General features: G+C 38.9%; 1 protein-coding gene and 1 long non-coding RNA gene across 2 annotated transcripts in view; one reads left to right on the top strand and one right to left on the bottom strand.

Annotated features, from left to right (window-relative positions):
- Nucleotides 1–15,092, top strand: part of LOC143490090 (uncharacterized) — a 22,770-nt gene extending 7,678 nt beyond the window's left edge. Inside the window, exons 2-5 of the mRNA XM_076988803.1 lie at nt 13,237–13,430; nt 13,540–13,687; nt 13,827–14,031; nt 14,481–15,092. Of these exons, the coding sequence (XP_076844918.1) occupies nt 13,279–13,430; nt 13,540–13,687; nt 13,827–14,031; nt 14,481–14,785 (810 nt within the window). The 5' untranslated portion in view covers nt 13,237–13,278 and the 3' untranslated portion in view covers nt 14,786–15,092. The remainder of the gene's footprint in view (nt 1–13,236; nt 13,431–13,539; nt 13,688–13,826; nt 14,032–14,480) is intronic.
- On the bottom strand, nt 14,971–26,841 carry LOC143490106 (uncharacterized). Its single transcript, XR_013124883.1, has 7 exons — nt 26,686–26,841; nt 22,352–24,285; nt 21,904–22,040; nt 21,111–21,203; nt 17,195–17,288; nt 16,051–16,250; nt 14,971–15,441 (listed from the first exon to the last, which is right to left on the bottom strand). It is a non-coding gene; the product is annotated as an uncharacterized LOC143490106 (long non-coding RNA).

Raw genomic sequence — 26,841 nt, 5'->3', positions numbered from 1 at the left:
GGCCCCCAGCGCCTCCGAACCCCAATCACTTTCTGCCGCCAGTGTGCGGAAGTCCAGGGAGTATTCCGCCACGGTAGATCTGCCCTGTCGCAAACGTAACAGCTTGGAAGCGACCATACCCCCTGAAGCAGGATGAAAAAACGCCTGCCGCATAGCCCGAGAAAACCGTTCGTATGAGGAACAGAGCTCCGGCTGGTTCTCCCATACCGGTGTAGCCCACCGTAACGCTTTCCCCGAGAGTAACGCCATAACATAAGCCACTTTAGCACGTTCGGTGGGAAAACGGGACGGTTGTTGCTCAAAGATAAGAGAACACTGTAACAAAAACCCCCTACACTCGTTGGGATCCCCGTTATAACGCGCCGGAGCGGGCAATGCGGGCTCAGCACGAGAGTCAGCAGGCAGCCCAACAGCCCCGGGGGAAACCAGAGGGCTGGGAGCCGCAGCAGGCGGATCAGGTTTTTGGACAGCGAGAGCGATAGTCTGGAGCTGGGTGTGAATCTCCTGCAACGCCTGCTCGTGCCTGCCGATAGCCTGCCCTTGTATGGCAAGGGCGTTTCGCATGTCGTCGGCGGCTGGGTTAGCTGGGTCCATAACAGGCTGAAGTTGTTCTGTAACGCGCTGCCGCCGATCACGGCGGTGACGCGTTGGGTTTTTTAACGTGGTGAGAACCCAAACGCTAACCAAAATGAAACGGCAAAAGACAGCCAACTGAAACCTCCGCGGATGCGGGAAAAACAAAACAAAAAATATAAAAAACTCAACGGGAAACAGAAGAATGACACGGAGGAAACTCGACGTGTACTGGACAGGTAAGTGAACAAACAAAAAACACGCGGAACGAATTACAATGCGTCTAAATAGGGAAAAAACAGGAGAACGAAAATCACACGGAGAAAACCTCAACGTGTCAGAAAGAAAGGAGAAATATACACAAAACAGAAGACGAAGCTTAGGTACAAGACCTACGGCTTCTTACCAGGTTACCTGCCAGACTGTCAACCAGAACACTGGAGGACAGCCGACGAAGAACAGAGGGAGAAGAAAAAAACAAAACCAACCTGAGAACACTCAGGGGAAAAACGAGAGAAAGAGAGTAACAAGAGAGAGTAGTAAGAAGATGAGAGAACTTGGCTTAGGCTGTAAGAGTACGTGACAACAGACAACTTCAGCAATGCGTTGCTGAAGTCGCCTGCTTTAAATAGGCAGCCGAACAGGTGTAACCTATCGGGCTTGATTGCCCCTGGTACCAGCTCGCGGGCTCCGCCTAGTGGCGGCAGGAGGCACGTGCCTGGATCCAACCCTGACAGGTTAGTTTGAAGGGGAAAGTCCTATCCGGTTGACTAATTGCTCCCCAAGAGTTGTGGATCAACATTCCTTAGTTTCTTTTTTTATAGGTGGGTGGGCGCACACTTAATTTAGGTAAAGTGTTGAGGTGTCTGATAATGAACACTCAGTGTGCATTCTGGGGGGGAAAAGAGGGTTTTGGGTAGGTTCTATGTTTGTTACTGGATAAGGTCTTATTTATGTGTTCACATCAGCTTTACCTTTTATATCTACTTTTTTTTCTTCTCTTCTCTCAATGTCAAAGGCTTGACATTTTACGGAGATAATGAATCAAAGTAAATTGGGAATTGAAATTGTTAGCTGGAATGTCTGAGGAACAAGAAAGCTATCTAAGCTTAAGCAAGTGATGACTAGGATAAAATATCTTAAATCTAAAATTGTTTTCCTACAAGTAACGCACCTGATTTACACAGAGATACAGTCTTTGACTAAAAGATGGCCAGGTCAGGTGCTCTGTGCCTCACATAAAACCGGTACAAGAGGTGTCACTGTTCTCATACATAGATCAATACCATTCCAAGTTTAAAAAAAACTATACAAGATCCATTTGGGAGATACATTATTGTACAGGGAGATACTCTGACACAAAAAAATTATTTTGTAAATGTTTATGGGCCAAATGAAGATGACCCATCCTTTTTTGAAAATCTGTTTCTCACGGTGTCTACCTTGAATGGGCTTTGTGTTATTGGGGGAAACTTTAATTGCACTATAAATCCAATCTTGGATAGATCTACTCAAACTGATGCGACCCATGCTCAGACTAGGAAAGTACTGATCAACTACATGAACGATCTGAAATTTGTAGATGTTTGGAGGGTGCGGAACCCTAATGACAGGGAATACTCCTGCTATTCAAGTGCACACAAAACCCATTCACAAATTGATTATTTCCTGATATCAGTGGAATTACAACCCTTGGTCAAACGATGCAGATACAATAGTATAGTAATAAGTGACCATGCAGCGGTATCTATGGAAATTCTGTTGTGTAGACTGGAACATTCTTGGAGATAGAGGCTACAAACATATTTGTTACAAGATCCTGCATTTGTTAAATTCATAGGAAACTGCATTAAACAATATTTTGAATTAAACAAAAATGAAACTACAGCCAGCACGAGATTGGAAGCATTCAAAGCTTATATAAGAGGGGAAATTATTAGTTATAAGGGCTCCAAAACAAAGCAAAATAATAATAAATTACACACATTGGACAATCAAATAAAAAAACTAGAAAAGGAATTCTACAAGGATAACAATACTGAAAAACTATTAAATATTTCCATCCTAAGAGCAAAATATGATAAATTAACGTCTGACAATATAACCAAAAAATTAATATGGACTAAACAATCCTACTATAACCAAGGGGAAAAGCCAAGTAAATTACTGGCTTGGAGAGTTTAAAAAATGCAGACGGAGAGAACAATTACAAGCATAATGTCAGCATCTGGCAAACTAGCTACAGATCCACATGAGATAAATAACAACTTTCGAGACTTTTAAAAACTTTTTTAAACATACAAATCGGAATGTGCAGAGAACAGGGAGGAACAGGGCACTTTTCTAGACCGATTACAATTTCAGAAGATACCAGAAAATGAACAAACAACACTTGATAATCCACTAACAACAGAAGAGCTCTCTAATGCTATAAGGGATATGAATAGCGGTAAAGCACCAGGGCCAGATGGTTTATCAATAGAGTTCTATAAGATATTTGGTAATCAACTTGTCAAACCACTTCTGGATATGTATGAAGAATCACTCAATAAAGGAACACTCCCAGACTCACTCAGGCTAGCCTTAATTACACTCATATTGAAACCAAATAAATCCCCACATGAATGTACCTCTTATAGACCTATTAGCTTAATGGGATGCAACACAAAAATTTTATGTAAGTGTTGTGATTTTCATCTTAATCCCTTCATAGTGTGTTTACATTACAGTATTGAATCAACAGCTTATCATAATTCATATATATTTTGAGAAGTCATAAAGTATTAATCAAATCTCTAATATTAATCACTATATGTTTTGCTTACATTATATTATTGATCAAGTTGTTTGTTAGTAAGAATGACGGTTAAGCGCTTGTGTGACACTTCCAATACTCCATGCGTTTGCAGTAGGCTAAAAATGGGATGTGTAAGAGGAGGCTCACTGTGACCTTATGTGGTAAGGCCAGGTAGTAAGACCTCTTCTCTTCCAGAATAGAGACAGCTGTAGGTTGAACTATGGAATGTGCAGTTCCTATGTTTAGGAAGGAAAGCATATATAATGGTGAAGAGAGCAGACAGCTTCAGAGCTGCACAAGGGGTGACATGATTAGGTAATGTGAGCTCTCCAGAGATCTCTGTATTAATTAATAGGCCTATGTGTATTTTTTAATAAAAGGCTAAAGACAAGACTGGTAATGTTTTCTTTTGCAATCAACGAACACGCTGCGCTAAGGTAAGAAAAGGTTAAAGCGCAACATAAGGCACTGTCAAAAAGGTTGGATAAATACCTTCCTCAACTAATCAATGGAGATCAGCAAGGCTTTATACAAAAAAGACAGGGTTACCATAATATAAGAAGACTGCTAAATATACTTTATGAGAAACATAATGCGACAGATACAGCAATACTATCGGTAGATGTCTATCAAGCATTCGATAGGATTGAATGGAATTACTTGTCTGACGTACTTCCAAGATACGGTCTGGGAGATACTTTTCTTAGGTGGATTAAACTACTATATACAAACCCAACAGTTGAGGTCCTAACTAACTATTAACATCTCAGAACCCTTTAAGCTGGAGAGATCTACTCGACAGGGCTGTCCACTATCACCACAATTATTTACATTAGCAATTGAACCCCTGGCCATTGCTATACAAGCACATACAGGAATACAGGGTATTAGAATTGGGCAGACAGACCATCGTATTTCTCTGTTTGCTGATGATATAAATTTTTTCTTGTCAAACTTGAAAATTAGCATACCTAAATTGATTACATTAATAGAACAGTTTGGAATGGAAGCTTTTCAGGATATAAAATTAAGACCTCCAAATCAGTGTTAATGTTCCTCAACAAAGAAGAGAGGGATAAACCAATATTAAACACCCCATTTGCAACAACAACAGATGGTTTTAGATATTTGGGAGTGAATATAACCCCAGATATAAATAAAATAATTCCATCCAATTATGATCCTCTGTTAGAGAGAGTTGCTGACAGACTAAATCACTGGTCTACATTGCCAATATCTATGATCGGACTGTTAGAAATTCGGCCTTCAGGAATCAGATTCAGGAGTCAGGAGACTGGACGGCTTCAGTGTTGACAAGTTTATTGACACACAGAGCATAAGGTGGATCAAGACCAGTTCTACTGGGGTCTATGTGGGAAGCCTGTTATACATTGTGGAGGAAGACGAGGAGTTTAAGGGGGGGGGGGGGGGGGGGGGTAAATTGGAAATGAAGGTACAATCTACATTTGGTTGGGTAGTTGCACCTTAGGGTTAAGACATCAAAGGATATACAACAAAGGACAGAGGCTATACAAACAAAGGACAGAGGTGCTGGGCATGCAAATGTGGGCAACCATCACACTGGTTGCCCCACCAGCCCCATAACTACAAATAGAAAACATATAGTAAGAGAAATCACAAACAAAAAAAACAACAATAACTGATATGACTGTACAAAGTAGAACAAGGCTTATCTCTGCAATGTTATGCCAGAAAGGCCCAAGAAGTCCGTGTAACCAGGTGTCAGAACTGTTCATGTTTGATACTTGGTCATGCAAATTTCAGAGGTCACTGAGGATGATTGAGATGTGTCCATTGGTGTCGTCCTAGTGAAGTCCACAGTGAATTTTGGACAGGATGCAGAAAATCTTGTCCTCGTTGTGCAGATGTTTTTGAGGAGTTAGGAAATCATCCAGATGTCAATGCGGTGGTTGGAGCAGATGGGATCACCGTATCTGCTGTGGTTCTGTAAAACACACAAAGGCATACGCAGTGATCTGTTCATCATCAAAAGTTTTATTCTACTGTCACATCATGCTGCTCCCCACTGTCTGTCCCTTAGAGAAGGCTGTTATGGCGATGCACAGTGTTGTGATGTCTTCACCTCATGGGTAACCCCCATTATAATAGAAATCATAGTTCTTCCATGAGGCTCTGTACATCACCCACCTCCTCTTTTGCTGACCCTCAAGTTTATTTCTGAGGAGCAGGCACGACCTTACAATGGGAAACATGAATCTGGATTCTAGAGATTGTTTGTCATGTCTCCTCACCATTACCCATTGACCTGGAATTATTGTATGGCCACCTTCAGCAGGTTTGCCCCAAGCACTACGGACCTGGTTCTGAGCTGCCTGTACTGCTCTTAAACATGGACCCATTCCACATTCCACAGCATCTAACTTAGCTGAGTGATAAGCTACTGGAAGCTGTATTCCACCATGTTCCTGAGTCAGGCAGGATGTCATAAAACCACAGTCTTCATGCACAAATAGTGAAAGGCTTGATTGGATTACAAAGGCCATGAGCTGGTGCAGATATCAGGGCTGATTTCAAATTTACAAAAGCAGTGGTTGTGTCGTCTGTGTGTACAAGATGGATCGTGTTGCCCAGGATTACCTTTAAGCAGATCGTATAGTGGTTGTGAAATCACAGCATAAGAATCTATCCAGGGTCTGCAGTAGTTGCAGAGGCCTAAGAAAGCTCGCAATTTATGCACTGTGGTTGGTAGCAACATTGCATTGATTGCTGAACCTCTTACAGGCAAAATTCCCCTAGAACCCTGGGTAACCCACTGTCCCAAACATTGCACACCAGGACAACACAACTGAGCTTTATCATGACTGGCCTTGTGTCTTTTGCTAGCCAAAAAATCAAGAAGAGCCTTCACATCTATGTAAGTAAGCAGTTTCAGATAAAGTAATGACCTGAGCTCCTGTATCTACAAGAAAAGAAAAATCATGTTCCCTCATTTGAACATCAACAAAAAGACAGTTCTCAAAATTAATGGCACAAAAATTAGTTTAAAGCTGGGGCAGAAGGAAAAGTTGACACCTGTGTACATCCTTGCAATGCCTTGGTCAGCATGGACAATTGTTCTGGTGAAATGCCATGCGAGGGGGCAGGAGGAGATGTCGACACCTCTGTAAATCCTTGCACTGCCTTGATTAGCATGGATAATTCTTCTGGTGAAACGCCCTGAAAGGGATTCTCTATTGTATCCCCTTGTGAAAACCCCTCAGAATGTCTGTCTCTTGTCCTTGCATGGCTTTTATAACTGCCCGTTTCTTACGACAGTCCCATGCAAAATGCCCAGTTTTATGACAATAGTGACACTCATTTTTCTGGTTAGTAAACTTATGATGGGGGATTGCACCAGAACCACTGTCTTGTAGGACATGTATAGAGGCAGAAACATGTCCTGGCTCTAGATCAAGGTCCAATCTGTCTAGTTCACTTTTAAGCTCACTCCATTTAACTTTACGCCAATTTGGAACAGCTGTCACTATAGCTTGTCTAAGATCTGGTCGTAGTGAGTCGACCAGTTGTCCAAAGTGTGGACCCTCAGTAGTGCAATCAATACTGTCATACTGTAAGATTCAATGCCACAATGACGAAGGAACTCTTTCAAACCGCTCACAATAGTCCATAGCTGATTCACCCTTCCTTTGCTTACAGTTGGTTATTTGCCCCCAGTCAGTTGTCTTGTGAATACAGGTTTCTCTTCTTTTCCATAAGGTCAATGAAATCAAGACCCATTTCCCTTGGATGTTTAAACTCTTTAGACAATCTGTCCAGTGTAGCTGCATCCAAAGGGATGTGGCCAATCTGGACCCTTGTCACCTTGACTTCACCAGTCTTATTGAGGACCTCAGCAGACCTGATTGTAATTGGTCTCATCTGAGTACAGTATTGCTAGGAGGTTCAGAATCCTCATCAGAGAGTGAGGATTCTGATCCATCCGAGTGGAACGCATCTAAGTCTGGATACAACCTAGCCAACATCGGAGGATTTTCATCCTCTGTGTAGCATGGCAGACCTGGAGGAGGAGCAACAGCTGGAGGTCGACACTGGCGCTTAGGTTTGCAGTTAGCATATAACTGTTTAACCTTGGTCAGTGATTGCTGGAGCTTTTTACATGTAATTTGGGCATTTAGTGCAGATGTTTTATGCCTTTTACACTCGCTAGTTACTTCTAGGATTTTCCCCTCAGCTTCCTCTAGCTTTTCCTCAAGGTGCCTAAGTTTATACCCCCAGTATTGTTTTAGAACAAAAAGACACTCCTTCAGTGAGTCATGTTTGATACCATAGCCCAAAGCTGTCTTGCAATCAGTAACAGACCATACATTCTCAGTAGGAAAACCTTTGCAAGAAAAGTACTCGGACCTTTTTTGCTCATTAACATGTTTTTTGACTATATTGCCAATTACCATTTCAAATTCAGAGTCAGACCACTGGGGCATTTCAATCCCACCCTTAACTAGTGTGCTCTTCCTATAGTTAAGTGGTTTCCAGGAACTATTACCATTTGACTGAGCAGTCTGGCCATTTGAGAACATGGTGAGGCGACTAGTGACAAACAACCAAACAAACAAAAACAAAAACAGCCACAATCACTAGGTTTTATCAGTGGCAAAAACAAAACTTCCCTCAGAAAGAGAGGATAACAGCCACAAACACTAGGTTTTATCAGCGGCAAAACAAACTTCTCTCAGGAAGAGAGGATAACAGCCACAAACACTAGGTTTTATCAGCAGCAAAACAAACTTCTCTCAGAAAGAGAGGATAACAGCCACAAACACTAGGTTTTATCAGTGACAAACCATAAATGAAACAAAAACAGCCACAAACGCTAGGTTTTATCAATGACAAAATACAAACATCTCTCAGGAGCAGAGAGGATAACAGCCACAAACACTAGGTTTTATCAGTGACAAACAGTAAACTTCTTTTGGAAGCAGGTGGTAACAGTTACAGCTTCAGTAACAATGGGTACAAATCCTTTCCAAAGAGGCTAAACTTTACTGACTCATCTGTCTTATAAACCAGAATTTCTCTTTAGTTCGAAATGGCGTTTACTCACCAAGTAGGTTTCAGCATGCCATCCAGGTCACAGCACCAAGTTGTTAGAAATTCGGCCTTCAGGAATCAGATTCAGGAGTCAGGAGACGGCTTCAGTGTTGACAAGTTTATTGACACACAGAGCATAAGGTGGATCATGACCAGTTCTACTGGGGTCTATGTGGGAAGCCTTTTATACATTGTGGAGGAAGACGAGGAGTTTAAGGGGGGGGGGGGGGTAAATTGGGAATGAAGGTACAATCTACATTTGGTTGGGTAGTTGCACCTTAGGGTTAAGACATCAAAGGATATACAACAAAGGACAGAGGATATACAAACAAAGGACAGAGGTGCTGGGCATGCAAATGTGGGCAACCATCACACTGGTTGCCCCACCAGGGGTTGACAGACAGGAGACGATTAAGACAAAGGGGTGAGATCTGAAAGAAGCATATTTTCTCTCAGGACAAATAAATTTAATCAAAATGAAAATTTTGCCTCAATTTTTATTTTATTTTCAAACACTCCCATTGCCATTATCAAAATCCTTTTATGACATGGTTAATAAATCAATATCACAATTTATCTGGAATAATAGGAAAGCTAGGCTCCGCCTTAAGCTATTGTACTTACCTTATGAGAGGGGAAGTCTCCAACTACCAAACTTTAAATGGTATTACATGGCAGCCCAGCTAACCGCAGCCTCATTCTATTTTACTGTGGAAACACCACCTGCCTGGGTTGATATTGAACAAGAATCCATCCCGAACTTACCATTGAGTTCAGATCTATACTTATCCGATGCCAGGACACTAAAAAGTTGTACACAAAATCCCTTTCTGAAAAATACGGTGTCGATTTGGCATTCTGCACATGAACATATGGGACAACGGCTTGAATTGTCTCAATTCACACCTATCTGGGGCAATAAACAATTTACACCTGGTGCAAAAGATGGAGGATTTAAATTATGGAACATGAAAGGTATAAAAAGAATAATGGATCTTTACAAGGAGGGTGTTTTACTGTCCTTTAATCAATTGTGTCAAAAATATACAATCCCTAAAAATCACTTTTTCAAATATCTACAGCTAAGAAGTTATATAACCTCTAGATACAAACAGATAATGTGTTTGCCACCTCTAAAAGAACTTGAAGCTATGACTCAAAATCCAGAAAAGAGGGGACACCTATCTATAAGTATTATAAAATAATGGTTGTTTACAGCACAGAATCAGTGTCAGATCGACTTAACGCATGGGAGGTGGACATTAAAGAGAAAATTGATGAGGCTGATTGGGGAAGTGCTTGCTTAAAAGCACAGAAACAAACAATAAATACAAGGTATCGTCTACTTCAATATTTACATTTACATTTACATTTATGGCATTTAGCAGACGCTCTTATCCAGAGTGACTTACAAAACTGCTACGTAGTTGCTTGGAATCTCCAAGGTAGTATAGATAGTCCTGAACACAAGGTACTCTAAGCTGGAAAAACCACTAGACGAAAGTCATATGATACCCAACAATTATGCAAAGTCATTATTATCCCTGAATATACACATCACCTGAGGAAAAAGACAATAAGCAATTCCTATAACCCAATTATGCACAATACCTGAGAAAAATATGTATATATGTATATATATATATATATATATATATATATATATATATATATATATATATATATATATATATATATGTGTGTGTGTGTGTGTGTGTGTGTGTGTGTGTGTGTGTGTGTGTGTGTACTGTATATATCAGTAGCGAACCATGACCATTAAACCTGGGCCCACTCCCATTACCCCCCCCCCCCCTCTTTTTTTTAATTTTATTTTAATATATTTGTAACCCTTTCACCACTCAGCTCGCTATAAGATACCACCTAATATAGGTTCCCTTCAATGTGTAATCTCACTGTGGTGAAAGAGACATTCCAATGTGTATAAACTGTGTCTAGGAACTTAAGTGATTCTAGAGAGGTTTCCCACAGTAACCAAATATAGTGTACAACAAAGAAATGATATCCACACAATAATGTACTTTTAGAATTGTGTATTAATGAAATGCTAAACATAACACGAAACCCCAAACACAAATTATCTCCGGCCTTTTTGTATAGTTTTAGAGCTTTTAAGAGTGCACTCTTAACGTTGTTTGCAAGCTTGCATTTAAGTTTGGTGGCGCGCGTTGGAGCTCATATCCCGTAATAGAAACCGTAACACTACCGGTCTGAAGTACTTTCCTCGTCGTCGCGAACTCAGAAGATGCACAACACCGAACCCCAACTTCCCTGGCTCTCGTCCATGGGTTAAAGTAAGAAATTTTCATTTGACTGAAAATTTTTCCTGGCAAAAGACAATCCCAGTAATTATCATGGCCTGGCGGTTAGTGTAACCGGTGGATGTCTGTCGTGCTACCACAATCACCAAACAGTCTGCGTTGTGTTTCGTTATTCTTTAATTCTGGCAAAAGAACAATCCAACCTTTAATGCTGGATAGGTGCTCCTGCCTCTTCTCTGCTCTCTCCTCATACAATGCAGAATTACAATGCTCCACAGAGGGGATAAACAGGACTAAACTACATGCAACTATAACAATAAAACATTGACTCTTCATTACGAACTGTACAGACACATACAACAGCAATATGACCGCTATACTCTGCTACCTTAGCATAGCCCACACATTACAGAATTATACATGTCTACATACAAAATCATGCATACCTGGCAAAAGAACAATCCAACCTTTAATGCTGGATAGGTGCTCCTGCCTCTTCTCTGCTCTCTCCTCATATAAAAAGGGATAAAAGTAATAACTCACTCCGCTGCTTTAGCGGACAGACACACTGTGTAATGTTAGCTATCTGTATAGAACTGTAATTAGTGGATATGATATGGAGTAATTTACAATACCTACTTCCTCATACAATGCAGAATTACAATGCTCCACAGAGGGGATAAACAGGACTAAGGTAAAGTGAGGGGAGGAGACTTTAAAGCAGAGCGAAAGGGCGGGGCTTCCCAAGATAACTGGCCAGCACATATAAAGGTTGAATTAAAAGGAGAATTTTGTGTAATTATAACTTTATTACAATGTTACATTAGGGAACTGGTCTTGTGACCGGAGGGTCGTGGGTTCGATTCCCAGACCAGAGGTCATGACTGAGATGCCCCTGAGCAAGACCCTTAACCCTCAATTGCTCACTTGTATAAAAATGAGAAAAATGTAAGTCGCTCTGGATAAGAGCGTCTGCCAAGTGCCGTAAATGTAAATTACGGACATTTTGGTGTAGTTGGGACAAGGCCTCTTTTACCTAATTCTACAAAATAAACACATTTATAAAGTATATTTATCTAAACAGCCTGAGTAAGGACAGAAGAGAGAATCTATGAAGCAACAAAATACAACACCTGAGCAATAAATGTACATAAATGTTTATATAATGGAGTTATCTGGGGCTGCTCTTCCAGAAAATTATTTAAAGATCAAGTCAAATTTTGTGAATCCTGGTGAGTTTTAAAAGGTATGAAGCTCTCTTGTTTTTATCAGATTCACTATCGCAAAAACATAAGCCGTAAGATTACCTGCTTTAAGTAGTTATGTTACAAAAAAATTTAATATCCAAAAATGGCAAATTAAATCACACCACTGGATAGAGCTTTTAAATACAAACAGAACAACACCATCCATGTTAAATTGGTTTAGAAATTAAAAAGTTGACATTTTAAATGGAAGAAATGTGCCTATTTTCTCCGACTGTATTAAAGCTAAATGAAGAAAAGTCTATGGCTGTGTTAGAAATAGTCTACTACATACTACTGGCATACTGATCGAGCGGCAAATCAGTATGTCGTATGCAGTATGTGACCAAAATGAAAATTTCCAGTACGTGAAACATACCCGGATGACCTACTACTGCCGCAAAATATTCCAGTACGCAAACAGAGCTATCTTTGTGGTGTACTGCATCCCATCATGCAACGCTACGTTCACGTGACCCCGTAGTGTGCTTTGCTTTTGTCGCATACTGGAAACTGTACTGCATACTACTACGAGGACCAGTATGCAGTATCCAGTATATACTGAGTCCAGTATGCAGTATCCAGTATGTAGTAGTCTATTTCGAACACAGCCTGTGATCGGTGGAGAGATTCTTCAGTATAAATAACCATAACTTCTATATTTCACTACAAATTCAAATAAAAATAGAAATTTAGTCACTTTATAGTATGGACATGACACTATAATATTCAAAATGAATGAACAAATGAATATTTAATGATTAGTTCATTGGGCTGAAGCGCGGCGCGTGCGAACTTACAAAATTCGAGAGGTGCACAACCTCGCGAATCGCCAGCGCGAGAGCCACCGCGATTACGTCATTTTCGGCGCGCGGACCCTCGATTATATACATATATATACATCCAGCGCTGATGAGCGCCAGTGAGATCATATTTCGGCCACAAAACAAATAGCACGCGCGTGTGTGGTTTATTATGAATTGACGGAATTTCCCCCCCCAAAAAATCAAATGACGGAAATCCGTCGTAGTGACGGAGAACTTTAACCCATGTACTAATAGAACACACACCTAACATGTTTTATTGTGAGTACATCTGAGATGTGAATCATTTTTTTCGTTGTTTTTTTTTTTTACATTTATTTACCTTTCATTCAACAAAATTGGGGTTGAACATCATAATTCCCTTGTGTTAAAAATGTTATGTGAATATTGTGGTGTAGTGTGACAAAAATGGGAGCCTGCATTAATCATAATATTTACATTTTCTTTAGGGTGCTCGTAACCTAAATCCAGTTCCTTATCACACTGAGTATATGGGTCACAAACTTCACCTTGATCAAAATGAGAAGCTTGTAATGTTTGGAGTGACACATGTTTTGGCAGTTGATGGCTACAGCAGCAAAATTGTTGGTAATGCCACCATGCCAGTGAAAAACAACCTTGTGATTTATGAGGAAGTTTACAGGTGAATCCAATCACACCCAGTGTTGTTCTCATAATTGGTTAATTGATTTCAACACATCGTCCTTACTTAATCAGTTCAGTGCAACCATATGCACATTATTTTACTTTAGATCTGCAGTTGTCAAGTACGGGATGTGGGATCAGCTCAGAGTTGATCATGGCAGGGAGTTCTTCATGTGCCTGTACATGCAAGAAATGCTGTCAGGACACAGACACAACCTCAGCAGGCCACCATATCTCCAAACAACATCATCAAGGGTAAAGTTTTTGTGCTACTGACCAACAGTATAACTGATATAATAAAAAATGACAGACTGATTCTGACAATGTTTTTCCTTAGAATAAACTGAAAGCATTTAAACAGGAACTGTGGTATTTGTATTTTTGTCATTAATAGAATCTTCGAGTGGAAAGGCTATGGCCTGAAGTTAACTGTCGAGTGAACTATCCACTGAAGCAGGCCCTGGTACACATGCTGGACCAGGAAGTCATCAGTATGGAAGACAGTGTAACTAAATTCTGCATTTCAAACCTGACATGCCAAGTAAGCCAAATTGGATTAAGCAGAGTGGTGCAGTCATGGAATGCACACAGAATCCCAGGTATGCTAAACAATATGCTCCAACAATGATAAAGTAGATACATTGATAAACTTACTTCTACTTAGAAATTCAAAAAAAAATGTAATTTGACCTAAAGGCTATTCCACAAAGCAAGCTTATAAAAGGCACACTTATTTGAGTAAGCCTACCTTACATTAGCCAAAGAGTATGCCTATGACATCATATGGTTTGTCCAATAGTAGTGAATGAGCTAAGCCTAAATGCTTCCAGGTATGGAGCAAGTCCAAATGTATATGAGTGTAAACTTTCTTTCATGGTACCACATTTGGGCAAACTTAGCCTGGCTTGTCAAAAAAAAAAAAAAAAAAAAAACTCACACTGTTTGCTTGCTTACTACCCCCTGGCCATTGCAAACTTATTAGCATAACTGTACAACATAAACAGCATTGATTGATGCATTATTTGTTAATACATTTTCTTATTTTTAGTTTGTGGGATACCCAATGAACTTGCTGCAGATGGTTGTCCAGCTAAAATTTCTCCAGAGTTGCTCCCCACCTCGAATGTTGTCGCAAGCATGTATGAACAAGAGTTTGGTTCCTCGCTGACTAGGGTGCCTGTTTTTGGAAATGACCCATTTTCATCTGAGGAAGATAGGTGTCGCGCAGAACTGGACTTTGCAGAGAATTACCCTGACATCTCTCTTCTTCTTAATCATGTAGTAAACAATGACTATACTCCCTTACAAGATGCCGTGTTGCACCTCTTGAATGTAACCCAAAGATATGCCTGAGAAAAATAACTTAACTTTGTGTGTATAAAGGAGTAGCCTAAAAGATAACCACTCAGCCTGAATGCCTGCTGGAGTATTCTGCTGTCATTTTCATTATCGCTGACTTCTGTCAAAAGGGTGTCCTGCAACCTTTGACTCACCCTGTATATTGATCTTAAACAGTCTGTTTAATAACTTGACAAAAACTTTTATTGCTTTAAAATGTCAAAAGCACAAGTATTGTATCAGTGTAAAGTTGCACATTTTACTTGTAAATTTTCAAAGCATTGAACCCTGAGTAAACAAAATAAAGATTACACAGCCTTGAACCCTGAGTATTATACAAAGTCAATCTAACACCATATTTAAAAAATAAACACATCAAAAGGTGCTTTAACAACCGACTGCACGTTATGCAATGAAACAAACATTTAAGCAAATTAGCAAATTAACAATTATGCAAATGGGCACATACTGTGCAGAGTATTAGCCTCCGAGTATGTTTCGTAGCGCATCCAAAGCTTCAGACAGGCCATTGAGTCTGTGTGTGTTTACACTGAAGTCATCAGCGCGACACTTTGGGCAAGTGGCAGAAGTTATCTGCCACTCCTCAATGCAGATCCTGCAACCAATAAGGCTTTGGCAGCATGATGAGACGATGGGATCTGCCATGACACCTGCAAATCCAATTCAGAAGAGTTTTATAAACCACAGTAATAATGGACATCAGTAAAGACCAAACTTAGCTGCATGATATCAGTACAAGTAGACAGAGGCATGTCAATAGCAACAGCAGTTTATTTACTCTATGTACATCTGTGGTTGTTTAGATTAGCTGACCTGGGGACCTTTTCATCCTTAAAAACTCAATCACTGCTAAATAAGTCATTGTAAAGTAATTTTTTTTTTTTACTCATTACCCATTTATGTTTTAGGGCACTATTTAGTATGTCAGCCCTTTTTCTTTGAGTGTCCAAATTGTAAAGTAAATGGAAAGTGATTGAGTGCATGATTTACTGCCACAATGATTCATGATCTATAGTAAATTATTGCAGCATATTACATAAGCTAAACTGTCAGATTACCCACTGAACAGCACTGCGCTTTTATTAACTTTAATTCATACTTAAGTTTGTGTTTGTACAGTTTGATCACAGTTCCCCCATTAATGTGGGTGCTGTGATAGGTACCTTTATGTATATATTAGGCTTTGGGGTGTTAAGGGGGATAAAACTGAGTTACAAGCAACACAGATTTTCAAAGGAAAAAAATATAAAACAAATTACTTCTGCAGATGACACATGCAAAGGCATCTCTAACTGCTGCTGCTTGGGCCTGTGTCAGACACATGTCTGTTCTCCAGTTGGAATTTGCCAACACTTGCAGTTCCTTTATTGCACTGGAGACTCCTTTAAGACCCTGAGCTGCAAGCACCACCTCTTCGATGTGTTCGAAAACACAATCAAGGCCGGTATCGTCTCGACGACTTAAAAACAAGCATAATATACAACCAAATGATCAAATTACCATTTTGAATCCAGACATTTGTATACACACAATTATCTGTTGTTACTTCCATTGATCCAAGGCATCTAATGTGCTATTTTTGATTGATCTAAATCTAAGTCCATAAGTAAATGTAGTCTTCATAACTCATAGTATCTTCCAAAGCACTCATATTCATGACATAACACATACAAAGAAATTAAAGTTGTAAATCAATGTGAATCTCTTGACTTTGGCTGTGACCAAAATCGATCCCTATTCCCTCAAACATGCTGTGTTAAAAGTGGTGTGGCAAATTTGATTAATCCATGTTCTAGACAGCTGACCTGGCAGAGACATAGTTAGTCCTGCTGTTTGCATATAGGGTCATGTGTCAAATCAAAGTGCATTAAGCACAAAAATAATACTGATATGCAGTTAAATTATTTGTCCTTTAATAAATGTCCCTTTTTTGTAATTCTGCTCTGTACATCCTTAAAATAAAATAATGTCATTTTAAGGCCATGTTGGAATAAATTCTGTAATATTGCTGATGTGCAGAACATCTGCTGTTTTGTTTCTGGACAGTGTTCCTTGTATTTTGGAAGATTTTAAATACGTTTTACCTGAACACCAGTGTAATAATTTGGCAACACTGGAGGTTTTGCTGTTCGATCTGTTTGCTCTGCTGTTTGTTGCTGAACTTTTGGGAAAAGTTTAGCAGATGTAGTATGCTACAATATTTACTATAAATCATGATGCATTGAGGGAGTCACTCATGTCCTCAAAATCACATTCCAATTACACTTTTTGATTCGTACACTCTGACGTACTCAATAGTGCCCTAAAACATAAATAAGGACCCATTTTGGTCACAGCCAGTCTTTACATAGAACAATATACATCTAGATATGTATTTCCTGAAGTTAAAAGATAATATTGTACCTCAGTCTTCTCTTTTTACTTGCTTGTAACTGCAGTAAGTCTTCTTCCTTCACAGCAAATATTTTCCTTGCACTTTGCTTCCAAAATGCTGATCCTGAATTGAAAAAAGAGTCAAATTTTGCAACTCATGAGTTTAAGCTAAATCTATATTTATTTACTGAATTTAACATGTTGGGAGAAAAAAAAAAACTCTTTCTAAAGTGTAAAAAGGATATGGAACATTAATACTATGTTTTATTTGCTTCCCATATGTTACATTCCGTTAATAAGCAGTAATTTTACATTAAAAGTATACAGGGTCTCTGTAGAAAATGTTTATATATTGTCACTTTGAACATTTGAACAAGAAAACATACTGTAAACATGGGTATGCATCATGCAAATGTGTGAGCACAATTTATGTAGTAATTCTGAGGCAATCAAATAAACCGTTGTTAAATTTTTGTCATGGAACCATGTGTAGCAGTTTTGGTATTTTCCTGCTTAATACATCTGGTTCCATTCATCTGTTAATGGGCAAGTTAACTAGGTGTTTGACACTGTGCTGGACACAGCCCCCCAGGACAAGATTTGAAGAACCTTGCTATAAACAACCTAGATAGATAGATCTATATCTAATATATATATATATATATATATATATATATATATATATATATATATATATATATATATATATATATAGATCTATCTATCTATCACACGTAAAATGTTACCCATATAGATCTATCTATCTATCACACGTAAAATGTTACCGGGGGTGTAAAATGGACACAGCGAGAAAAAGATGGATTTTAAGTGTGCAGAAACAGTCTAAATAGTCGTTTGAACTAACCTAGTGAAAACCGGGACATTAAATGATATTTTTGCCGGGACCGAATATTAAAAAGAAGGACAACCGGGACAACCCGGGAAAACCGGAACAGCGACGTGAAAACAGGGACAGGTGGCAACCCTAATATATATATGGATTATAAAATCAAGTCCATAATAATAAAAAATACCAAAATTAATAAAAATTAAAGCAATTAAAGCAATACTGAAAAGTGGCCACCCTATATACAACCAGCTTTGTTCACTCACACATCACATGCATCTTGTGCTGTCCATATTTTATTAAGAAGTGAACAATAATAATTGAACCATTGAACATAGAGATACTAACCATAATACATGTCAGACATGACATTCAGACACTGTCAGATTCAGAGATAAAAAAAAAGATTTTAACTTCGAGAGGTGCGAGTAAGAAGAGTAGTCCATTGAAACGCAGTCTTCCCTGTTGACTTCTCTCACGATAATGTCGCGCTGAACAATATTGAGCTGTTTTGTCAATGGATGGAGGCAGATCCGTATACGCGAGAAACCTGCTTTCGCCATTCCAAATGGCTCAGTCAAAACCATTACGTCTTAATGAACCAATAAATACATCAGCGGCAAAAATGAGTGCAAAAATACCAGGGTTCACGTGTTTTTATTTTCGAACAGGGGCTAAAGCACAGGGTAGACTCAAATGACAAGAGTTTACAACTTCATCTTCAACCTTTTCAGCGAATATCATCCTCACACATCCCTGGATTCACCAGTTAGAACTACAGAGACACTAGAAAAGAAAAAAAAAATCTTGTTTGTTATTTTATGTCACCGTTAACTACATGTGGTTGACACGAACTTAATAGGCCCATCTATCTACCTATTTATCACAAGAGCTTGTGGCTAGCTCTGACAGTGTTCAACACTGTAGCGAACGGCAGTAACTTTGTTTTAACGCAAAATATGAAAAAGATTGAATCCATTAATCAACCAATTAAATCCACTGGGAAATGTATGATCTGGTAAATTTAGAGATAAATGTACGATCTGGTAAATGTAGTGGTAAATGTACGCTCTTCTGCCTTGTCCCCGGTGTAGACAGCACTAGGTCCTGCATCACAACATGAATGAAGAACGTTCGTATGACTGAACGCAATTTGGCCTCTATGATGGCCCTGGGCTGAAATTGCTGGCCACTGTGTCATTGAAATTGCCGATTTCGGAAGTGCTCTGTTTGCTTATAAAGTCAATATGATAATATATATCTATAAAATATCTCCCAACACATAGGTCGCCCTTTTCAACTTCAAAACGGCGAATTTCGCCGAAAGGTGACAGATTTTCATGCCTGCAACTGGTTTGTTCACAACAGAAGTACTTAACAATAAAACCTCTATTCTTAATTAAATAAATAAAATACCCAGTCTGGTAGACATTCAGGAACTTCAAGTATTTTCTTAAATAATGTTTATATCGCCACCTTGAAAATGCAAATTTTTCTTTTGTTTGCTCCTGACTCTTCTCCGTTTGTGTCGTGTGCAGAGGTGGGTAGGAACGCATTACATTTACTCCGTTACATTTACTCAAGTAGCTTTTTGGACAAAAATGTACTTGTAAGAGTAGTTTTAATATGAAAGACTTCTACTTTTACTTGAGTAAATATGTGCTGAGAAAAACGCGACTTTTACTCCGTTACAATCGGATTTCCGCCGCGCTCTACCATTACTTTAGTTTTGTAAATAATTAGTCTTTTCAGTGAGAAAACTGACTAACGTCTCGTCACCTGAGTATGAGTGACCAATCAAATGAAGCCGGTCAGTCACGTGATCACATACGCAAATTTTCTCCACCGGTAGCAAGAAAGTGACAGAAAAACCTACCGAGCATCCCTGACCTCACATACAGCCAATGTTTATATTACAAACGTGTAAAAAGACAGTTAATGCGCTGTCAGTTGTGTCTGCCAAATGTGTGGACATTTCAGCCTACAAGAACTCAAGTTCAAATCTGAGGAAACACGATGCGATAAGTTTGCCGTATGTATAATTTTGTGTAATGCTATATCCTGAGGCATAACGTTTGTATGATGTAATTATTAAATGTAACGCAGTGCAATACTAAATATATATTGCAATACTAGCAATATATGATGATTAAGTTTGCTACAAATTGATTCAGTTGGCGTCAAGTTGTAGCTACACGTATTGGCTAACAGTCTCACCAGTTTGTGCCTTTGTGGAACACATTAAAGTTACACAGGCCTAATAATTAGGAACAAACAAAAATACATATTTATAATAAATTATTTTTGTTATCATTAAAAGTCACTGTTTCCAGTAATTCCATTTCCCATTATGTCATTTATTGACATGAGACAGTACTCAAGCATTTACTCACTACTTGAGTAGCTTTTATCAAAGTACTTTTTTACTTTTACTCAAGTAAATTTTTGGATGCATACTTTTACTTGAGTAACATTTGGTTCAAGTAACAGTACTTCTACTTGAGTAAAATTGTTGAATACTCTACCCACCTCTGGTCGTGTGTCACTTGGTGTGCTTCGGCACACGTGTAAAAACACTGGATCTGATTGGCAACCATAACGCTGCCTTAACCAATCGCTTACTGATTTGTTAAGTTAACCTTATACTGCAAAAATGTAAAAAATTTCATTCATTTTGAGTGAATGGTACTAGTACACTTCAACACTGGTTATCTCAAGTTGTACATATAGGAAAATGATCATTCAGGGCTCAAACTGAAGTAGACAGATGGGCCAACATATTGATTAATCTCCCAGGCTTAAATTTCCATAATTTTGGTTTTATTTGAGAGCTTCTAATACAGAAGAACAAAAAAAATTGAGCTTGAACTTGAAATTTAGCAGTATGTATATTCACATAGTTATTCAAATCAAGTTCTAGAATATAAAATATAATTCACTAAGGTCTTTTCTGACAACATAGAAAAAATGGAGTAATTCCATGCAAGTATTGAAAAGTTATTCAACTTTGTTCCAAGGTATGTCAAGCTCACCACACCCATGTCCAAAAATGACACACCCGGTACACAAGCAAAAATCTCTTGTTGTACATTTACTTACATGGTAATCCTTAATGAGATCATCAACATTTTCAGAGAAGTACACTATTAAGCAGCGGATCACCACGTCTCTGTGCATTTCAGTAGTCTCATCCTATTAATGAAAAAAGAGAAACATTTACATGTCTAAACCACACAGCTGAATTTTGGCCTGCGTCTTCTCATTACATACTGTAATGGTATTATGAAACGCACACTGTTGGATACATTTTAATTGCCATACCAAATGAAATACCATACCACTCAGCGCTGATGGAGTCAAACATTATGGAATAAATACATTTTTGCACAAAATATTTGAGGTTCCTTGATTTGTGTATTAGGCTCATCATGGCAAAAGTCTTTGTCCCAAATATCAATAAAAACAGAATGCAACAATGTACAAATAATTTAAAACACATATTTAATATAAATATTATACTGTTTTTGTTTGTTTAATGCCCATGTTGAATTTTATTCCAGCAACATCTCTCAAACCAAATATTTGTTTAATTGGCAATGATTGAATATAAATAAAGAATCCCAGAGAGAATGAGTTTTGCAGAATTATAGAGGGGGGTTCACCACTCTGTAAAAGACAGCACGGGCAGTGCAACAATTCAAAAATAACATGTTTCCAATTCAAAATGGTAAAGTTTGGGACTCTTTTTACACCAATCATGTATGTTTTTAGTAGTATTACTCAAATTAATATTATTTGTATGTTTATGAAAGGATCTAGCTCTAAAAGGGTCTCTAATACCTGTACAACCTGCAAATTTGGCAGCATGTCAGTCTGTCAACCACCATAATACCTGCTTCAAAACATCTAGAAGGTGACCCATCTTCCGTCCAGCAGCACCTCCTTTAGCACGGAACAAAGTCAGGAGCCTCACTGTGTGTGTGTTGCTTCCAGTTCAATGGTTGTAATTCTTTTGATTTCTTCCTTTATCTACAAACAATTATGAAGGGGGAAAAAATCAATAATTAGATTTTTTTTATTATGGCAATATAAGTGATATTAGCAGTCCCATTTCACATTAAGGGTAACTGTATAGGGTTTTTTAATGGTTCATAAATGGATTAATAAGCAACTAGCAATTATGTACCATTAAGTAAATTAATTAACATTAATTAACAGTACTTGTGAATATGGGATTTCGTTCCTAAGTGATTTGTAACCATTAAATTACATAAAAAATATTAATATAGTGGACTTTATGGAATAGTGTTACAATTAGCACACACTCATACAGCAGATACCTGAATAGCTTCAAACAAAGCTGGCCATCTATGAAAAATATCTTCTATGGCAGGGTTTTCATTCACCACTTCCTGTCTTCGATATTATGATGGGAATTAACCACTGCTTTACGTGGTTTTTTGACCCCTTTCGCTGCTGCTGTCTTGTTGGAGGCGGAGTTGACGACAAGCTCTGGACATCCCAGTCTTCTCAATTTAGACCTGTAATTTCCTATCTTATATTTTAGCCTTGTTTGCCATCCATACAACCCAGAGAATGAACCTGGTTCCTTCAAGCATGGATGCTTTTGTATTAATGCCTCAGCAACATTACATATCTGCTCACTGGTTGGATATGCACCAGTAGAGACAGGACCTGCCGTGTGAGTTTCTGATAAAGTTATATACAAAGGCTCAACAAGAACTACTTTGACAGTGTCTTTGTCTTTAAGATCTGCTGTTGTGGTCAAGGAAAAAAAAATCACCAAACTCCGCATCCTTATAGAGTAGGCTGATGTTTCCCTGCTGAAAGGGTATGTTGCCCAACGCCCAGTAAACTGCTGTAGTTTTATACTTCTTACGTGCTGTGCCAAGTGGATTAAATCATCAACGTACAATATCAATGAAATTTTTAATTCTCCACCAGATAGCAACTCATTTTGTCTGAAATATGTACCATCAAAATAGGACCTCAATTGGGGGACATCACTTTGGAAGCTGCAAAGCCTTCAACAGCTCTATGAAATATATCCTTGTCATTCAACAACTGGGACAAAGACTTGAGAATGGGAACATACTGGAATGTATTTTTTTTCCTAGCATCAATGATGTATTCCACAGGTTCCACAATGTTGAAGTTTTCTTTATAATATTCTCTTCTCTTGTATGAAGTTGAAAAAGGACCACCAGTTCCTAAAGCTCTGCTTAAGAAGTTGCATTCATATAGCTCATTTGCCAAGTCTGTGATTACTGAAGCATCAACAGGACAATTATGTTTTTGCAAAGTATTTTCAATCATATCTTTAAATGTCTCAGTTGAGTCAACAGCAGAAATAAACTAAATATCTTCAACCATTTGCATGTTCTCCCTGCGCCTGCGTGGGTTTCCTCCGGGTACTCCGGTTTCCTCCCACAGTCCAAAGATGTGCGTGTTAGGTTGATTGATCATGCTAAATTGCCCGTAGGTGTGAGTGCGTGCGTGTGTGTTGGCCATGCGGTGGACTGGCGACCTGCCCATGGTGTACCCTGCCTTCGCCCGGAGATGTTGGGATTGGCTCCAGCCCCCCCGTGACCCCAACTAGCGGGATTAAGCGGTTCAGATAATGGATGGATGGATGGACTGGTCTATGCACTTGACTGAAACATGAAATGTAGTTTCCAATTTTAGGAGCACTGATCCAAATTTTCTCAAAGCAAGATTTGATGGGCAGTCCTTTTCCTCAACAACTGACAAATAATTACAGTCTCCATCTTCCTCATCCTGACTTGTGTTGCTCAGACCAACATGAACTGAATGTACACTCCTTTGTAAGACAACTGGTTTAAAATCATCAACGGAATGAGGAGTATGTTTTCTGCTTTTGTGGGCAGAAAAAGTGCCATACACATTTGTCTAGAAATCACAGTGATTAAACACGCAGTCAACAGTTTCCAGACACTTTAGATGACGCCCAAGGTGGGTAAAAAAATCACTTTCTGTTGAAAACCTACTTGCACCACAATTTTGACATGAAAAAGGGCCTCCTTTACTCCTTTGTAATCAACTGAGGCATGTTGTCTTGACAAATGTGAACGAAGTGCACTCAGTGTCTTAAAAGAGCATGGGCAATCAGAATAAAGGCACGGCTGAGACTTGTGGCGACCAAGAGAGTCATGTTGTAATCAATAATGTTTCAAAAGATCACCATTTTTAGGAAGAACAGTGCTACAGGATTTGCAGTGCCACTTCATGAACACTAGAAAAAAACATAACAGATATTAATGCAAAAATTTGATAAGGACACAGATAAATGTGAACAATCTTTGTTAACAAAGCCAGTTAGTGTTTGTTGAACATCGATTACAGCTGTAAAGGCAAAAACTACACCTGAGCAATGGTGCACACAATATATGTTTTTAAAGTGAATAAACTGAGAGAAAAGTGCACACTTAGGTATGCACCAATCTGGGAATTCTGGGCTGATCCGATATTACACATGTATACGTCTGACTATATGGACATTGCTAACTTTCAGAGAGCCTATGCACCCCAGTATAACTGTAGAAACTCCCCAGTAGCATTAGTGTGTTAGCTGGCCTGTCACTAACGTTAGCTAGTCTGTCACTATCTTTATTTCTCTCCCAGTGAAAGAGAATTATGAAATAGACTTTAAACGAAATATTTTATTTGAAAAGGAGAATTATAAAGCCATACTGCCTGCTGACCAGCATCAGAAAGCGGAAAAGTTCAATTTCTAATTAACTTCACCTCATACAGAGAACTCGGTCAGTTTCGTCCAGTCTCCGAGTCCACCTCACCCTGAGACCGAGACCAAACTAGAGTACTACAATGGTTTATCTAAAATAAAGACAGTCCCCCTGCATCAGAAAAAGTTTTATTTCCTTTATTTTAGGGGTGGGACGCGATTAAAAAAATTAATCGAATTAATCGGAAGCTTTGTAATTAATTAATCGAAATTAATCGCATTTTAATCGCATTTCAGTATTTAACATGAGAAATATTAATTTAAGTTTGAATGATGAATGAATCAATGAACGTAATCATAAACTTCAACATCTTGTTTATTTTTCCACCAGTCTACTACGAAGACCAATATATGTGTAGTGTGCAGAAAACAGTTCAGAACATTGGAAATTCTGACCAAAAATGTTGTTTAATTTAGGGAGTTTTGCTCAGGATATTGGAAGAATTGAAGTAAATCAGAAGATGTTTTTTAATACCATTTTAGATGGTAGACTTTCTTTAATTTCCCAGGCCTCTGACATAGGCATCTTCATAGTGCCTAGAAATGGTCTTCTGCATACTCAAAGCAAATGACTGGATCTTCATCATCTATAGATTCATCATCTATAATATGAGCTGTCACACCAAGATCATTCTTGTTGCTAACAGAGGTCCAGTGATCCCCAGTCAGAGCCTCATTTGTGGCACTCTTCACAATAACCTGTTTTAATTCTTTCCTCATCATACAGCTGCTGGATTTTCTTCGACATTGTCTTTCTGGGGTGAGTTTCCCAAAACGTTCTTAGTGCCAAGTACTTCGTCACCTCGTTCTTACGTACAAGGTTAAGAAGTACTTGGCGCTAAGAACGTTTTGGGAAACTCACCCCTGGACGGTAGTTCGTAACTTGCATCAGTTGACGCAATTCGCAGCGCTTCTTGTAAGCATTTATCTTCGACCACAGAGAGCGGACAACACAAATAATGTGACGCATCATGTATAAACGCGTGCGGAGTCGCGCGCTACGGCCATTCGCGAAAGTTTAATCCAATCTTAATGGTCCAATGAAGGTCATTTAAAAACCAGGACGTTTCCTCACAGGATGTGAATTACGGACGTTTGGTCACCCTATCGTACTAGGAATACATTTAGCAGCTAAGTTATCATTACTGACATGCGCGTTAAGCAGGGCGTACACTGTGCGATTTTTGGCCCATTTTCAGCCGATTTTTCACTCGTTTCGGCTCAATCGCGTGTCGTGCATCGTATAGTTTACACAGGTAAACGAGGAACGATTCACACCTCACGACCAACTCCCGATCAGAAATCGCAGCGTCGCAAGAACATCAAACATGTTTGAAATTCAAATCGCTCCTTGTGAGAGTATCGCACTGTTGAAGCAGCTCCACGAGCCAACTCTCCCTGCGATTTAGTCGTACAGTTTGAGCTGGAGCTGAGTACACGATTTAAAATATCGCACAGTGTACGCCCAGCTTTAGCCGCAACATGTTTTGCATTGAGGTGGTAACGAAGGGTGGAAGTGCTCCTGTGATAAGCGAACTCCTTCCTACATAAAGTGTAAATAACACTATTTTTGTTTGTACTTCCATCTGAAAGTTTCTTATATTTAAATTTCCCATCCACCAGCGTAGCCTCTTCAGTCATCTCCATCATGATCATCTTATTGTGTGTCCATAATCTGTATGCCCGGAACTCGCGCACTGAGAAACATTCCACGGTGCAAAAGTGTCTCGTCCGTTAAATGCGTTAATTTTTTTAGTGCATTAATTTTCCTGTAATTAATTAATCGAAATTAACGCGTTAAAGTCCCACCACTACTTTATTTATGACCCCCCTAAAAATACTCAATCAAAATGACAATTAGCTTCGTTTAAAAACATTTAGCTAGCTTACCTGGGAAAAATTCTCAAATCGGGATGGAGGTCGTTACTTGCATTGTCTTCATCTAGATTTGGCGCCTTCATGCGTACAGACATGCGCATTCCCTGCTGAACGGGTCACCATTGCCGCCTTATAGGTCTTACTTATAAGTAAGATTAACCTCAAAAA

The sequence above is a fragment of the Brachyhypopomus gauderio genome, chromosome 2, assembly GCF_052324685.1.
Source record: "Brachyhypopomus gauderio isolate BG-103 chromosome 2, BGAUD_0.2, whole genome shotgun sequence".
Taxonomy (NCBI): domain Eukaryota; kingdom Metazoa; phylum Chordata; class Actinopteri; order Gymnotiformes; family Hypopomidae; genus Brachyhypopomus; species Brachyhypopomus gauderio.
Note: the sequence above shows the minus strand (reverse complement) of the source record. Positions and strands in the feature narration are given on the sequence as shown.